General features: G+C 43.1%; 1 protein-coding gene across 2 annotated transcripts in view; it reads right to left on the bottom strand.

Moving 5' to 3' along the window:
- ZSWIM8 (zinc finger SWIM-type containing 8) overlaps positions 1 to 16652 on the bottom strand; it is a 2332791-nt gene that overhangs the window by 889724 nt on the left and 1426415 nt on the right. For both annotated transcript variants that reach the window (XM_069240531.1, XM_069240532.1), the window contains exon 17: positions 13319 to 13468. In XM_069240531.1, the coding sequence (XP_069096632.1) occupies positions 13319 to 13468 (150 nt within the window). The remainder of the gene's footprint in view (positions 1 to 13318; positions 13469 to 16652) is intronic.

Raw genomic sequence — 16652 nt, 5'->3', positions numbered from 1 at the left:
CTTGTCTGATTGATGACTTTGAGTTGTGTATTAATGGGTGACATCTCTGAAAACGGGTACATACTCTGGCCTCCAAAGGAAATAAGCCTCCTGTGATGATGGGCTGCATCTAGGTAGCCCAAGAGTTGAAAAGGGGGTGTCGTCGTTTTTTCTAGGTTCACACAAATGCCTAATTGGCCTAATAAAGTGACAGTCAAGTTGAAATCATTTTGCACTTTGCCTATAGTGTGAGATTTTACCAACCAATTGTCTAGGCAGGGCATATGAAAATTATGTTTTTGCTGGGGAAGGCTGCAACTACTGCCATGCATTTGGAAAAAAAAAATATTTACACTGATTTGAGAACGAATGGTAGTACTTTGTATTTGTAGCGAGTTTTGCAAACAAGGAAGCAGAGACATTTCCTGTGTTTTTTCCATATTGCTATAGTGAAATATGAAACCCAAATATCCACAGACCCCATTCAGACTTTTTTCATGCAGTGTATACATTTGATGTAGTGCAAGCATACTGAATTTCTCCTTTTTTATGTATTTTTTAGCTTGCCTCAGGACTAAAATGGGTCTGAATTCTTTCTTTTGACCTTTCTTGGGAACCCAAAAATATCCTGAATAAATACCTTTCCCTCTCTGTAAGAAAGAGACTGGTTCTATTGATTGTTGTTGGTGTACAGGTGTTATTCCTGTCCTAAGATACAACAAATCATGCCTTGACACGTGTTTTGTCAGAACTGTGGGAGGTGGAGACTTGAAATGTACATGGTAGCCTTTCTGAACGATATTGAAGACCCATTTGTCAGTTGAATTGTGTTTCTACTCTTCAAGGTGTTTTGATACACTCCCTCCCACTGAAGTGGCACAAAGATGGAGTGTTCTGCTCATTGTTTTTTGTCGCTGAGGGAGCATATCCAAGGAGTGGAATTCCTACAAAACTGTTGAGGCTGGTCCCTTCTGCCACAAAAAGGTCTTCAACAATATTGGGACTGGAGATATGTCTTCTGTCCCCATGACGGAGGTGTTGGGGGGTAGGGGGTGGCAGAAGGACCATCAAAGGAATAGAACCCTCGCCTTTGATGTGGGCTGGTGCCTCTGCGTCTGAACTAAGAGTGATAAAAGTCATTTATTTTCTTCGAGACACACGGCTTTAAGGTTTTGAGAGACTTTCTTCATCTTTTCCATCACTTCATCAGTATGCGGGCCAAAGAGTACAGAACCTGGAAAGGTGGGCTTGTTATTTTTAATTGTGCAACTGGCTTTAAAGACGTCAGACTAAGCCATGGTGCTTGTTATAAAGGAATACCATGACAGTATGTTGTAGCTGCTAAGTCTGCAGACTCTATGGCTGAGCTGATTTGATTTGATTGAAGACAACATGCTCCCCATTCAAAACTTTCAGAAAGCCTCCCTAGCGGATCTGTGGGCCACATGGTCACTGATCCGCAGACTTATCTACAAACAACATCCATCTTTTTACTTTCTTCTTCTGCCAACACCAATGTCTCTGATGCCAATACATGGTCTGAGCTTACTGCAGAAACCATTACTAACTCTGGCTTGGGTTCCTGGCGCAGAAACACAGGATCTTGTTGAGCTGACTTGAATTTCTTGGGAAGATGTAGAGAGGCTGATTTAAAAGATGGCCAGAGCTAAAAAGGTTTCTTCTTCAAGCTCCATGAAACTAGGGACCAGTGAGAGAATTGGTTTCAGTGAAGCTCATGGTCGCAATGTCTCCATTATTACCAATGCAGAAGGGTGAGGGATCTCTAAAGGATATACTGAGCTTTGGTGCACTTCTAACAAATACATCTGGGAATATTAAAATGTCATCCAATAGAGATGACCTTAATGGAGACGTTGGAGGTTTGAGGTTGGAGTATAAGAAATGCCCGTATTGTGACCTCTTAATAAGCTTGGAGAAGTGGAGGATATTCTCCTCTGTTTATGTCTGTCTGGAGTATGTGAAGGATAAGGTGTTCTGGCAGTCTTTGTGTCATTGGCACCTCCTGTGGCATATGTAGCTGTGGTGTTGTTGGTACAGGAGAAATGATAATATGGTGTAGTACTTGAGTGTCTAGTATGGGCGGAAGAGTCAGTGACTGTAAAGGCAATTACAACAGGTCTGCGAGTATGACATAGCTTGGTCTTGGAGGTAAAGCAGATTCCTCTACAGGAATGAAGGCAGTAGAATGTGTTGCTAGGGTATGAGCTGAACCTGAGTAGTCCCTCAACGTCTCTCTTCTTGACATTGTTCTGACTGTAGACCCCAGAGTCATGAGCATCCTTGAAGTCCGATATATGTCTTGATGTTGCCAATGCCACTATGGAGTTTTTTTGGAGTTGAGTGTTGACATTGTGGAGTTGTTGCCTTTTAAGGTAGGGTGACTTCTCCTGTTCCCGATGTGGTAAGTATCGCCATCATAAGTACTGGTCTCAACACTGATGAAGTTGGTAGAATGGATGTGGTGAACAGTACCCAAATCAGCAGCATCAACACAGTTGGAATCCTGGAGTCTCTCAGCGGTGAATATGTGGTGCTGAGGGCTTCAATGTTGACCAGTAGTCTTCTGATGTATGGCAGTGTTTGGAGCGATGGTAGTGGTTTCCAATCTTTTCTCTCCTCTATGGGTGTCCATTTCACAAAAGGAGCCCGGGTGCAGTTGAGCAGGCCCTATCTTTTTCCTCTATCTTTTGTTCTTAACCTTCTCTGCTCAGAGGTCTCCCAGCTTGCCTTTCGGGTACATTCCTTCTCTGTCCTTAACAGCCCTCCGTCATTTTTTGGTAATGATGACAACCTGTAGCAGAATGAGAAGCTGGAAGACAAACTACACATAGGTGATGGGGTGCAACATTCTTTCTCCCACAACTGCAACACTTCCCAAAGAGTGAAGTCATAATGAAGAGAAGAGAATTCCCTTGAAATGGAAAAAAACAGAGAATATCTTGCAATCTTCAAACGATGTGGAGTGAATGTTAAAAGAATAATTTTCTTAAGAAAAAGGAGTTTGAATACGTCTGAAGTATCCTGCAATAAAGTCAGCACAAGCAGAAAAAACAGAACGAAGGATGTGATGCAAACTGCCAGTGCAGTGCATGCTGACTTTTGGAAGCTGCTGGCTTCCTTAAAGATACAGTGTGTACCGACTGCAGCAGATGCACTTTTGACCTGACAGGCACATTTCCTTTTATTTTTCTTCATCATTACAACAGATTTTTCACTATATAGCACTTTTCCACTCTAAATGCTGCAATGTAGCTTATATGTTATGTACAACTCTGTAGTTTTCTACAGCAAAATGCACTTCAGGCTGGACTGTCAAAAACTTATTGAGGTGTCACCGAACTGTTCAATATCGATAGTGGTAATCTGAGCCACTCAGTTTTTGGAGATCAGCACTTATTTTCCATGATCAGACATTTCCTGAAACCAAGAGAGAATAAAACACACAGGGAATGAAGGAGGGAGAAAAAGATGGAAAACCATCACACAGGGAGAAAGCAGGAACCTGCAAGAGTGAGATAAAGAGTAAGAGGGTGCCTGGTAGCAGATTAAAGAGGCATGATGTGGACTGAAGACTACATAGCCTTGTTATAAAGCACGCTTACATTTAATGATGCAGGAAACTGACCACTGAGAAGAGCTTTCGGGATCTACACTCTTTCTTTTACAAATTAAGCACTGAACACTGGGGTGTCTACCTCAAACAGCAGAATGTTATTTTATAATTATATAAATTATTTATTATATACATTGAACAGGGTTCAAGGGCCCCCACAAGCAGGAGGGACATTTATGGCTATCGAGAATGCTACAATGCACAAACTGAAGGAAATTTTTTACGTAATAGAGATTCACTTAACATATTTATGGTCTAGGATGCATGATATGCTGCCCTAGAGGGCCCAATTCAAAATATTTAGCAAGAACCACACAAAACCACTAGAATGAAAAAAATATGTTTTTAAACGGCTTGCACGGATTAAAAGAAAATCCACAACACTGCTTCAATGCTGAGAGAAAATTTTAAAAAAACTGACAGAACTAAAACTCTTATCAACAAAGATATACAGAGTGGTTAACAAATGCTGTAAAAAACCTAGTTCACCAAGAAACGGAATTGCATGAGCCTCCTAAAAATGTGGTATTTTGTTTCATGGCAAACACAAAAGTGGGCTAACCAAAATCGACCCTCGACATTATACCTGGATTGGAGACCAATTATTGAGGAGTAAGGAATTGAAGAAAGGTTTGTCCAATACACAAGTCAGCCATATGACCACACTGTGTCGTAAAGACACTTTGCTATACCGGGTGCGGGGGGACTAAGTATTATCCTGTGCCGTGTGGCAGCAGTTGGTCTAACCCTTCGAGCAAGCTAGCAGCACCTCATCAGGTGATTTGTGGCAGTCCTTAGCATGTCATCTGGAGTTATCAGGGAAATTGTGGTGAAACAGATCTTACCCCTTTCTCTCAGTCACATCAGTCTCCCACATACAAAGGCAAAACAGAAGCAAGACTTGGTTTAATATGTTTTATAGAATCAGCTGCATTTTATGTAAAAAAAAAAGGCATTTGTTGCGATTATAACAATGAGAAAACATAATAAAAGCAAGGCAGTGACAAGAAAGGTGAAACATAGGAAACGTCCCACCAGAATGTCACAACAAATGGTTCTTAAATCCCTACCTGCACTGCTAAGGTTCTCTCCAAGAGCATGGCAGTCTAAGCCCTAATCTGCCCATGAGGCCCCCCCGGAGAACCCCATACCTGTAATTGTAGGTAAAGAAGAGGGCTGTTGGTCTACTGCAAATTCTCCCACATAAAGGGAGAGACTTTGTTAGGTCTCAGCAGAAACTGCAAAAGTGGCATGCAGTTTACAATGGCAAATGGCTGGAATTCCCCTCTACCATGTAGGGAACAGTGAAGTGTTTTATAAGAAAACTTCTGGTGTTTTGAGAAAAGTGCCCTAACGTGACAACTTGCATATTTCTGTGTATAAGTGTTGGGGACCAACAGTTTGTACCAGCAAAAATGTGTAACTTATCATGTACAACCAAAAAAAGCACAGAATGATAATGCTGTGCAGGGAAAAGAATAACAGAAGTCTGTGTGAAAGGACAAGCTGATAAAATAATAAAAACATCTCCACTAAAATAAGGCTTCTGATAAAATAATAGAGGAATAAAAAATGCATGCCTCGGAGTGAAAGGGCACAACCTGCAGAACTAGGCTAGAAAAACGTGTCTGTGTAATAGCTAGGGTAACCTCACGACAGGTGAAGAATTCAGCACCAAAAATTCTTCAATTAAATCACTATTCCAACATCACCCCTAGAATAGTAGGATTATTTGAACACATATATTACTTGTCAATACATTCTACACAGAGTTGCTCAGGCTGAAGCTTAAAGAACTGGTCCAGATGGACTACCAAATGAAATGTGGAAATTAGAATCCTTAGAGATCTTATCATGGTTCCATCAAATATGCCAGGAAGCAGGTTTGGGAGGCATGCCATTATCACTGCAGGAAGCAAATAATAATGTTTTATTAAAGCCAGGGAAATATCACAAACTGCCCATCTTCTATAGCCCTATTTTGTTATTAAATAGTGTTAGCATGATTTTACCAAGAATACTCACCAATTGGTTACAAAGAGTGGCAGGGTTCTATTATTTTTCAAGATCACAACATTTTTACTCAATGGTAAAACACGGATGAGAACAGGACTGCTTTCTGTACCTGCATTGATAGACATTTTCTTATCCCACCCATTATTAGCAGTATTAGTTGATCCTGAGAATGCATTTGACAATGTCACCTGGGACTACCTTTGCTACACAGTGGATACATCGATACTTCCCCATAAATGTATTAATACAATAAGAGTATATTATTTTCAGCCTAAGGGCGGATAGATTATTAATAGGCAGTTAAGTAGCAATTTTTCAGTGTATAATGGAAGTTAAGGTGTAATTATTTACTGACCACTTGTTGCTCTTCAAGTAGAGAATCAGAATAAAACCATTTAATCTACAATCTTAAGAAATGTGGTCACTTTTCAGGCTATAGGATTCATAAAAAAAAATAATGACACTTTAGTGTGGAGATTTAAAAACAGTAAAAACAATTAATTTCATTGTTTTGTTGTATGGGCAAATTAAAACCTCTGTAGCTATGAAGGAAATTAAGGATGAAATAGTCTTGACTATTCTCAAAAACGAATCTGTCCATTTTACTCCAAATTACAAGAAACTAGTTATATTCAAGAATCTCCACGGAAGGAAGATTTCAGTGGGAGATAGGGTAAGAAAAACATAGACCTCTCTCAAATTCAGTGGGCAGATGCCATATTAGTGAATAAAAGTACTTTCTCAGTTGTTAGATATAGGAGATGTTTTAGGAAAGCTTCACCACTCAAATATTACACGTTTTAAAATAAACAAGAAGAACAATTGTGGCCTAGATAGGTCAATCAAAAACAAACCACTTCATTATGTTTACATGATGGCCCATACTAAACAAAACATTTAGTTAGAATTTAAAGAATTAATGAAATATAAAACATACCCAAATATAAAACTGGAAGACACTGTATTGTACAGATTAAACTCGTCTCTTAAGGATACTTGGCCATTGAGCTGGATGGTGTTAATGCTTGTGCCCACAGTAGTGACATTAATAATTGTTAGACACAGGAAATCAATTTATCTCACACACTTTCTTAAAATGTATGAATGAAATTGACCAGGTGGCTTGGATGGAATTGACAGTAGCTAGCCTTCACAAAGTTCCAGAAATTCTGCTTTGTGGGAGGGGACCAAAATGTATTGGGAGGACAGACGCAAACTGAGTCTGAAAGATCTTGAGTTCACAGCTCTGAATAAGCTCCAAATAAGATATATTCATTTTTTCCCCTCTAACAGGACTTTGGAGTTACAAAACATGTTACTGAGGCTGCGGAGCACCTGCTAATTAAGGGCATCAGTTTAGGGGTAAGACCCTCCAAATATTGATGAAAATGTTAATGAAGATTAAAAAAAAAAAAAAAAATCTTTATAGGGTCACAGTTTTCATCCATTCTTGTTATGGACAGCAGGCCCAGCCGCATAAGTGGGGTACCCTTTCTATCAGAAGTGTGGGAGTGTTGGGTGATAGGAATTTTATGGATCCCAGAAGATTTAGCATATTTTCTCAAAGGAAAAAGTAAACGTTTGAAGTATGTATCGCATTCTGGGTACGCAAGGGCACAACTCTTAACAATGTGGTCTCCCCTAGACCTCTAGTTTCATGAAATGTCTAGATTTGAGAGTTTTTCCTGGGTGGCAGGGAAGTCCTTGTTCAAATACCACATCACCCAAAAAGACAATTTTTGTGCCGAGAACATTAAGGCCCTCATTATGACTTCGGTGGTCTATAATCTAGAACGCCAAAGTCCCGCCAGCCACAATACCACCAGGGATGGCGGTCTTCCGACAGCCATATTATGACTGCTGGCGGCTCTCCGCAGAACTTGGGTGGAGAGCTGTCAGCAGCCATACTGGAGCTCGGCGGTGCAGTGGAAGCTGCTCCGCTTCCACTGCCACGTCACCACAACACAGCCACGCCTATTACGAGTTGGTAATAGGTGTGGCGGTGTTGTGGTGACGGGGTACTGGCGGCGGAGCAGGCCCCAAGGATCCCACCCCCTCCCGGACAATCACTGTGAAAATGTAAGTGCCCGTCCGATAGGGGAGGGGGGGTGATAAGTGGTGTGTGCGTGCATGGGGGTTTGCGTTTGTGTGATTGAAGGGGGGTGGTGCGTACGTGTGTGATTGTGAGTGTCTGAGTGAATGGATGCACGGGTGTTGGGGGTGTGTTCGAGTGTATGTGTGTGTCTGTATGAGTGCGTGATTGCGTGTGTGTGTGTGTATATGTGTGGGGTGCGTGCATGCTTGGATGGGGTGGGGGCGGGGGGGCTCTAGGGGTTATGAGGGGACCGTGGCTGTGTGGGGGGGGGGCAGGGGAGAGTCACATACTGGCAGCAGGAATCCCTGGCGGAAAGGAGGCTCCAAATACTGTCAGCAGTCTATGGTGGGCCGCCAGGGCGAAGGTGGTTCACCTCCGCCCCGGTGATCTGACCACCTTGCGGTACAGGTGGTGACTGGCTGCTTTGCAGCCTGTTCACCACCATGGACATAACCTGGCAGTCCAGCATTACCATGCTGTCGGTGGTGTTACCGCCAGCGTGGCGGAGCTGGACTGCCAATGTTATAATGAGGGCCTATGTCTCCACATTGGGATTTGGGGCTGATTAAGTCACGTATGATATGCCCAGCCACACAAGTGGGCTACTGAGTTTATCATGAGAAATGTTGAAGCACTGGGTGGTATGAATTTTATCAATCTCTGAAGATTCAGAACTTTTCCTCACAGAAATATGAGGAAAATTAGAGTTTTTCACCAAAATGTGAGGTTTTCTGGTTATTGTGGATAAGAAAACGTCATGAGATCCATGCAAGCCATATCACCCGATACTCTACTGGGTCTCTAGTTTTAAGAAATGTCTAGGTTTAGCATGTTTCCCTTTGTGTTGGCTGAGCCTAGGTCCAAATGTCACAGCTATCCAGATTGCCAAAATGGGTAAATGTGAAAATCTGATGTCTGCCATTTTCTGTTTTGGAGCCGACTGTGTCACAGGTGATAGATCCAGCCTCAGAAGTAAATGTACCATTTTTATCAAGAGAAGCGTGGGGATACAAAGTAGAAGAACATTTGTTACTATTAACTGAACTTCTCTCCATTATCGCTTCTAAAACTAAGCTATTATACAAAAAAGAATACATTTAAAAAATGTCCTCTGAATTACAAGACAGTATGTGTAACTCCAAAATCAGAGTTGTACCACTAACCACTATTCCTAAACTCAGTGTTCTTTGGCACATTTAAAAAATGCACAGGTTTTTTCATGCACGTTTTTCATTCATTAGATTCGATCATATGAATGGCTGCATGGTGCATAGACAATGAATTAGCATTATAAGTTGAAGCGCAGTTGTTGGCTCTGGGTAGGGAGTGTTTTTGGATAGCCAGCAAACCAAAAAAGGGCTTAACGACATAATGGTACATTACTTATAAACTGGTTATTGGGGCAAAAAATTACAGATGAAAACGTTGTTACAGTTCTCTACTTTTTTTCTTACCGATTTTCATTAGTTTTTTATTTCAGCGGTTAGTTTCTTTGGGAAAACTATGCGTGATCTAAACAAATGACCCTTTGCTGAATTCAGAATTTAGTCTACGTTTCATAAATGCATAGAAATGTGAGTTCCCAATGGTCTTCACATCTGTTTAACCACAAAAACATGAAACCATATCTGGCACTTACAAAAATGCAAAAGCTATGGATTTTATTTACAACCCTGCTGGCTCGTGAAAGCTAGGAAACGTGATCTTAGTTGTGAGAAAGTAGCCTCTTTCTAGCCTTGTTACCCCCACTTTTGGCCTGTTTGTGAGTGTATGTCAGGGTATTTTCACTGTCTCACTGGGCTCCTGCTAGCCAGGGCCCAGTGCTCATAGTGCAAACCCTATGTTTTCAGTATGTTTGTTATGTGTCACTGGGACCCTGCTAGTCGGGACCCCAGTGCTCATAAGTTTGTGACCTATAGGTATGTGTTCCCTGTGTGATGCCTAACTGTCTCACTGAGGCTCTGCTAACCAGAACGTCAGTGGTTATTCTCTCTCTTTACAAATTGTCACTAACAGGCTAGTGACCAATTTTACCAATTTACATTGGCATACTGGAACACCCTTATAATTCCCTAGTATATGGTACTGAGGTACCCAGGGTATTGGGGTTCCAGGAGATCCCTATGGGCGGCAGCATTTCTTTTGCCACCCATAGGGAGCTCTGACAATTCTTACACAGGCCTGCCACTGCAGCCTGAGTGAAATAACGTCCACGTTATTTCACAGCCATTTTACACTGCACTTAAGTAACTTATAAGTCACCTATATGTCTAACCTTTACCTGGTAAAGGCTGGGTGCTAAGTTACTTAGTGTGTGGGCACCCTGGCACTAGCCAAGGTGCCCCCACATTGTTCGGGGCCAATTCCCCGGACTTTGTGAGTGCGGGGACACCATTACACGTGTGCACTACATATAGGTCACTACCTATGTGTAGCTTCACAATGGTAACTCCGAATATGGCCATGTAACATGTCTAAGATCATGGAATTGCCCCCTCTATGCCATCCTGGCATTGTTGGTGCAATCCCATGATCCCACGGGTCTCTAGCACAGACCCTGGCGCTGCCAAACTGCCTTTCCCGGGGTTTCACTGCAGCTGCTGCTGCTGCCAACCCCTCAGACAGGTTTCTGCCCTCCTGGGGTCCAGCCAGGCCTGGCCCAGGAAGGCAGAACAAAGGACTTCCTCAGAGAGAGGGTGTTACACCCTCTCCCTTTGGAAAATGGCGTTAGGGCTGGGGAGGAGTTGCCTCCCCCAGCCTCTGGAAATGCTTTCATGGGCACAGATGGTGCCCATTTCTGCATAAGCCAGTCTACACCGGTTCAGGGACCCCTCAGCCCTGCTCTGGCGCGAAACTGGACAAAGGAAAGGGGAGTGACCACTCCCCTGACCTGCACCTCCCCTGGGAGGTGCAAAGAGCTCCTCCAGTGTGCTCCAGACCTCTGCCATCTTGGAAACAGAGGTGCTGCTGGCACACTGGACTGCTCTGAGTGGCCAGTGCCAGCAGATGATGTCAGAGACTCCTTCTGATAGGCTCCTTCAGGTGTTGCTAGCCTATCCTCTCTCCTAAGTAGACAGACCCTGTCCCAAACCCTCTTTTCTGGCTATTTAGGGTCTCTGTCTTTGGGGATTCCTTAGATAACGAATGCAAGAGCTCATCCGAGTTCCTCTGCATCTCTCTCTTCACCTTCTACCAAGGAATCGACTACTGACCGCGCTGGAAGCCTGCAAAACTGCAACAAAGTAGCAAAGACGACTACTGCAACTCTGTAACGCTGATCCTGCCACCTTCTCGACTGCTTTCCTGGTGGTGCATGCTGTGGGGGTAGTCTGCCTCCTCTCTGCACTAGAAGCTCCGAAGAAATCTCCTGTGGGTCGACGGAATCGTCCCCCTGCAACCGCAGGCACCAAAGAACTGCATCACCGGTACCCTGGGTCTCCTCTCAGCACGACGAGCGAGGTCCCTTGAATCCAGCAACTCTGTCCAAGTGACTCCCACAGTCCAGTGACTCTTCAGTCCAAGTTTGGTGGAGGTAAGTCCTTGCCTCCCCACGCCAGACTGCATTGCTGGGAACCACGACTTTTGCAGCTACTCCGGCCTCCGTGCACTTCCAGCGGAAGTCCTTTGTGCACACTCCAGCCTGGGTCCACGGCACTCTAACCTGCATTCCACGACCTCCTAAGTTGTTCTCCGGCGGCGTGGGACTCCTTTGTGCAACTTCGGGTGAGCACCGTTTCACTCCACTTCGTAGTGCCTGTTCTGGCACTTCTGCGGGTGCTGCCTGCTTCTGAGAGGGCTCCTTGTCTTGCTCGACGCCCCCTCTGTCCCCAGACGCAACTGGCGACATCCTGGTCCCTCCTGGGCCACAGCAGCATCCAAAAACCCTAACCGCACGATTTGCAGCTAGCAAGGCTTGTTGGCGGTCTTTCTTCAGGAAAACACTTCTGCACGACTCTCCACGGCGTGAGGGATCCGTCCTCCAAAGGGGAAGTTCCTAGCCCTTGTCGTTCCTGCAGAATCTTCAGCTTCTACTGTCCAGTAGCAGCTTCTTTGCACCCACAGCTGGCATTTCCTGGGCATCTGCCCATCTCCGACTTGCTTGTGACTTTTGGACTTGGTCCCCTTGTTCCACAGGTACCCTCGTTTGGAAATCCATCGTTGTTGCATTGCTGATTTGTGTCTTTCCTGCAGAATTCCCCTATCACGACTTCTATGTCCTTAGGGGAACTTTAGTGCACTTTGCACTCACTTTTCAGGGTCTTGGGGTGGGCTATTTTTCTAACCCTAACTGTTTTCTTACAGTCCCAGCGATCCTCTACAAGGTCACATAGCTTTGTTCGCATTCCACTTTTGGAGTATATGGTTTGTGTTGCCCCTATCCCTATGTGTCCCCATTGCATCCTATTGTAACTATACATTGTTTGCACTGTTTTCTAATACTATTACTGCATATTTTGGTATTGTGTACATATATCTTGTGTATATTTGCTATCCTCATACTGAGGGTACTCACTGAGATACCTTTGGCATATTGTCATAAAAATAAAGTACCTTTATTTTTAGTATATCTGTGTATTGTGTTTTCTTATGATATTGTGCATGTGACATTAGTGGTACTGTAGGAGCTTCACTCGTCTCCTAGTTCAGCCTAAGCTGCTCTGCTAAGCTACCATTATCTATCAGCCTAAGCTGCTAGACACCCTATACACTAATAAGGGATACCTGGGCCTGGTGCAGGGTGTAAGTACCCCTTGGTACTCACTACAAGCCAGTCCAGCCTCCTACATTAGTCCAGCAAACCTTTCAATGCTGCCCTTTGAAGAAAGAAAAAAAGACAAAAGCTTTCTTGCCAAGCACGTTTTTCCCATTTTTTCAAAAATAAAACTTAAAGCTGATGCTATACTTTGGTTGTTTCTATGCTCCCTCCAGGGGAAACCCCAAAACCCAGTGCATTTTTGGATTCCCCAACATGTGGGGGATAAAAGGATGCAAGTATGGCCTGGATCCCACTTGTGGAAAACAAGTTATGAAGGCACCAAGGATAAAAAGGCACTGCACTCTTACCTTACGAGGTAAGGGGCTAATGGGCTAAGATCAGAATTACCACAAGGCCAATAAATATATCTCGTATGGAACAATTGTATATTCTGAGAGATAGTTCACAAACCTTTTGAATCCTACTGAAATATGTTCTACATATACAAAAGTGTTCCTTTTCAACGTCCATTCAGTCTATAAATTAACATTATGTACTTCAACACAAACACTTGTTTACACTTTTTAAATGAAAGCTGTCTATCTTTATTCTTCCAAGTGCTCTTTGCTGTGCATTTGATGGAAGCAATTAAAGAGGTAAGTGGGCTGTCTACTGTAACTCTATACTGGTCAAGCAAGTAGTTTAAAGACTATCAGCACAAATACTAAGCAAAAAGATGTTATGACAGATTTAAAAAAATACAAGTAGTGTGCATGGAAAATATATAACCATAAACTGTAAAACATCACAACATGTTTTGACAGGATATACATACAACAATTAATTACATAGTTTCCAATCACCTATTTGGATCAAAGGAAGGACCAGAAGATTGTACCTGTGTGCTTTTTCTTTTGCCGCACAGGTGATCCCCAGCACTTCCCGTTATATCCACCTCGACCGCCAAGAGCCAGTCGACTAGGGACTTTCCCCTCATGCTTGAAGGCAGACTCTGTAGAGAGCTCACAAAGGACTTTCTGGGAGTTCTCTAAAAATAAGAGAACAAAACATAAAAAGTTAACAAGGCAGCTTGTCTATGTTTACTGATATTCTTTTGTGTCTTGATTTGGAATAAAGAGAGGAATAATTGAACACAGAGCGATAAAACAGAACTACACTGTACTTTTTAGTTACCTGTAATCATTACAGGAACCACAGTAGTATTTACCAAGCAGGTGAAACTGTGTAATGGATTAGTACAAACAATACTCTTGCATAACAATTTGAGACCAGGATGGAATCTGACAGGTAATCCTGTTGCTTATCCGACTGAGACTTCAGAATCCACTGTAGACCTCAACAAGCAGGATGAAGGAGGCCAGTAGACCAAGAATCCTCAAAGTCATTCTCACTCAGACCACGGACAGAGGATGTAACAATGGGATCATAGCCTAAATGTTCTGGATCCGGAAGGAAGGCCTGAAAGGCTGAGATGGAGGGGAGCCTCTCTGAAGGAGTCGGGTATGACTTTGGCAGGTTGATCCTGAACGCCAGTGATGTAAGGAGATTTTCTGTTGTCTGGAAGTGGTCTACAACAGACTGTGGCAAGTCTGCCTTAACTAGCTAGTCATCAAGGTAGGGGAAGATTGGCACTCCTGACCTATGGAGATGGGCTGCAACTACCTGATGGCACTGGTGAGGTTGAAAGGGAGCAGAAGAAATTGAAAATGCTTGTGGCCCATGTTGAACCACAGGTTGTATCTGTGGGCCTGCAGGGCAGGTTATGTAAATAGGAGTCCTGCAGCTCCAAGGCCTTCATCCAGTCTCCTGAATCCAAGGCAGTGTCGTAGTTTGGACTCTTGCTTTGGGCAAGACTGCTGGTTCAAGAATGACAGTACTTATGTTTGTAGGTGACTATGCCTATCCTACAACAAGTTGCAACTGTAGTCCCAACCCTTCTGGCTCACTATCAGTACCTCACCAAAACCCCAAACAGTTAAAGGTGATTTGTGGCAGCCTTTACGCATGGACTCAGAAGTATGACATCCCAGGGATCATGGTGGTTAAACAGAGATTACCCCTTTCTCACAGATATATCATGTCTCAACCAAACACAGCAGTAATGCAGTAATGTTTCAATAGTTTTTATTTAATACAATCTGCAGTAAATCGCATGGGCTGCAATGATTAGGATAATGAACAGTGCAAGAAATAGAATTGTAAAGACGAGAGTCATGATTATGAAGACCTCTACCATCTTGCATTAGGATGAAAAGACATAAAGTATGTAGTATGTCCTAGTACCCTATCGTGATAGGCCTAACCTTCTACCTAGAAGAGAGCTGGGTATGTTAAATCTAATCTGCCAATGCCACATCCCCGGAAAGAGCCCCCAACCCTTGTTACCTTGGAATGAGGTCTCGAGCTCAGACTTTGAAGGAACACGAAGTCCGGGTCAGCGTCAAGGCTACGTGCAACATCAATAGCAGCGATGGTATCTGGTCGGAATCCCTCTGATTATCTATCTAAAGTGTGATGTATTTATACAAATCTACTTGGACCCCTGACGTAGGTTGTTTCCAAAACAATAGATAACACTGCATGCTTGGGAAGGTAATTTCTAATGTGAGCACCTACAGTTTGTTTGTCTTTGTCGCATTAGTTGACGCCATTATGGTGACACTGATAACATAACACTAAACAAAAGGGCCTAACTATAAACAAGGCAGCCATCTTAGAAGAGTTAATTAAATAAATGGTCTAAGACAGAGCAAGCTAAGTAGGTTAAAAGTCACTAGGTGACGGGGGCACAAGTCTGCAAGCCAAAGGCTAAGCTAACTTCCGTTATCCCATTAAAACAAACTAGGATTCACTACAGCAGCTAGAACTTTGGTGAGCATGATCGTCTTAAAATCATGCTTCCTATTGGACTTGGGCCTCTCTGCAGGCTCACGCTCAAACTTTTTGCCTTCACCCTCCTTTTTTCTGAATTCTTTTTTGTTGGAATCAGGACTCTTTGAACATTACCAGTGCTTGTGCTCTCTCCAGAAACCACAGTAAAATTGGCTTATACCTGATTAGTCCATTTAATTCTAAGTCCCTAGTATATGGTACTCTTGTAACCACGTCCTATAAATTCTATGTCAGGACTCAGAGGCAAGAATTAGGCTTTTACTTTCTTTGTTTATTTAGCCAGCAGCCACGATTTAAAAAAAAAAATTGTATTATTGACTTTTGTATGAAACAATTAAATAGCACAGCAGTGCCATCCAGAAATACAAAGTACATTTCTCCATAAATATGATGGCCCAAGTACTGGCTTCCATCAATTCCAATAATTAAGTACAGTAGTTTGTAAGTCTTATGACCCAGAAGAGGGAGAATTTACATGTGTTATAATTTTAAACCCAAGACAACTCCTCTGCACACATGCATCCAAAAGCCACACCCATTGTCCCCACTTAGTCATCATGCATGGCAAACAATGGAGAAAGCTGCAAAAGACCTCTACAGTTTGGAGTCTGACCTGTCTGAGGAGGCATTATCATCATCGCCTGCAAAGTTATTAAGAATCAGGCTCCATGTCATAATCTCTATCTCAGCTTTTTCATCAGTGCGAGTGAGGCGCATATGGGCCTCCTCCGCCACATCTCGTAACCATGAGCTCAATTACGGTATCCTCTCACTCATCCACCCAATCACCACTCTCCGCTTCACTAGTAGGAGTGTGAGTTGGGCAATCATATAGGGGATCTTACACACCCAGGGTTTCTTAATCACTCCACTCCCAGTAGGCAGGCCAACGGTGTAAAGGAAACCACCACCCCATTGCCTTTTCTGTGATAGGCGCCACCTTCCACCAAAATCTCTGAATGTTCACACATGGCAATGCCAAGATGAATAAGCAGCCATAAAATTTTAATAACATCCAGCATTACAACTATGTTTCCTATGATGCAATAGGAAAGAACACAAGAAACAGTTCATCCCAATCGGGGCCTCCAATGTCCCTTCATATTCTATCCCCCTTTTTCTTCGGTGTTCTAGCAACCTGAGATAAGTGCCTTTGTCTTTCTCCTAATTTTCGCCTTTGTGCAAAACCAAGGGAGTAATTGTATTGTTGGATCTCACAAATGGAGGTGTGGCAGGGCCATCTTTGGCTCACTGCCTGATCTGGTAATAGAATCTGATGCCAGCAGACGTGTGGGGAGCACACTGTGGAGAATTTTTCA

This window comes from Pleurodeles waltl, chromosome 6 (assembly GCF_031143425.1).
Source record: "Pleurodeles waltl isolate 20211129_DDA chromosome 6, aPleWal1.hap1.20221129, whole genome shotgun sequence".
Classification (NCBI taxonomy): domain Eukaryota; kingdom Metazoa; phylum Chordata; class Amphibia; order Caudata; family Salamandridae; genus Pleurodeles; species Pleurodeles waltl.
This window is presented reverse-complemented; position numbering and strand designations above follow the sequence as displayed.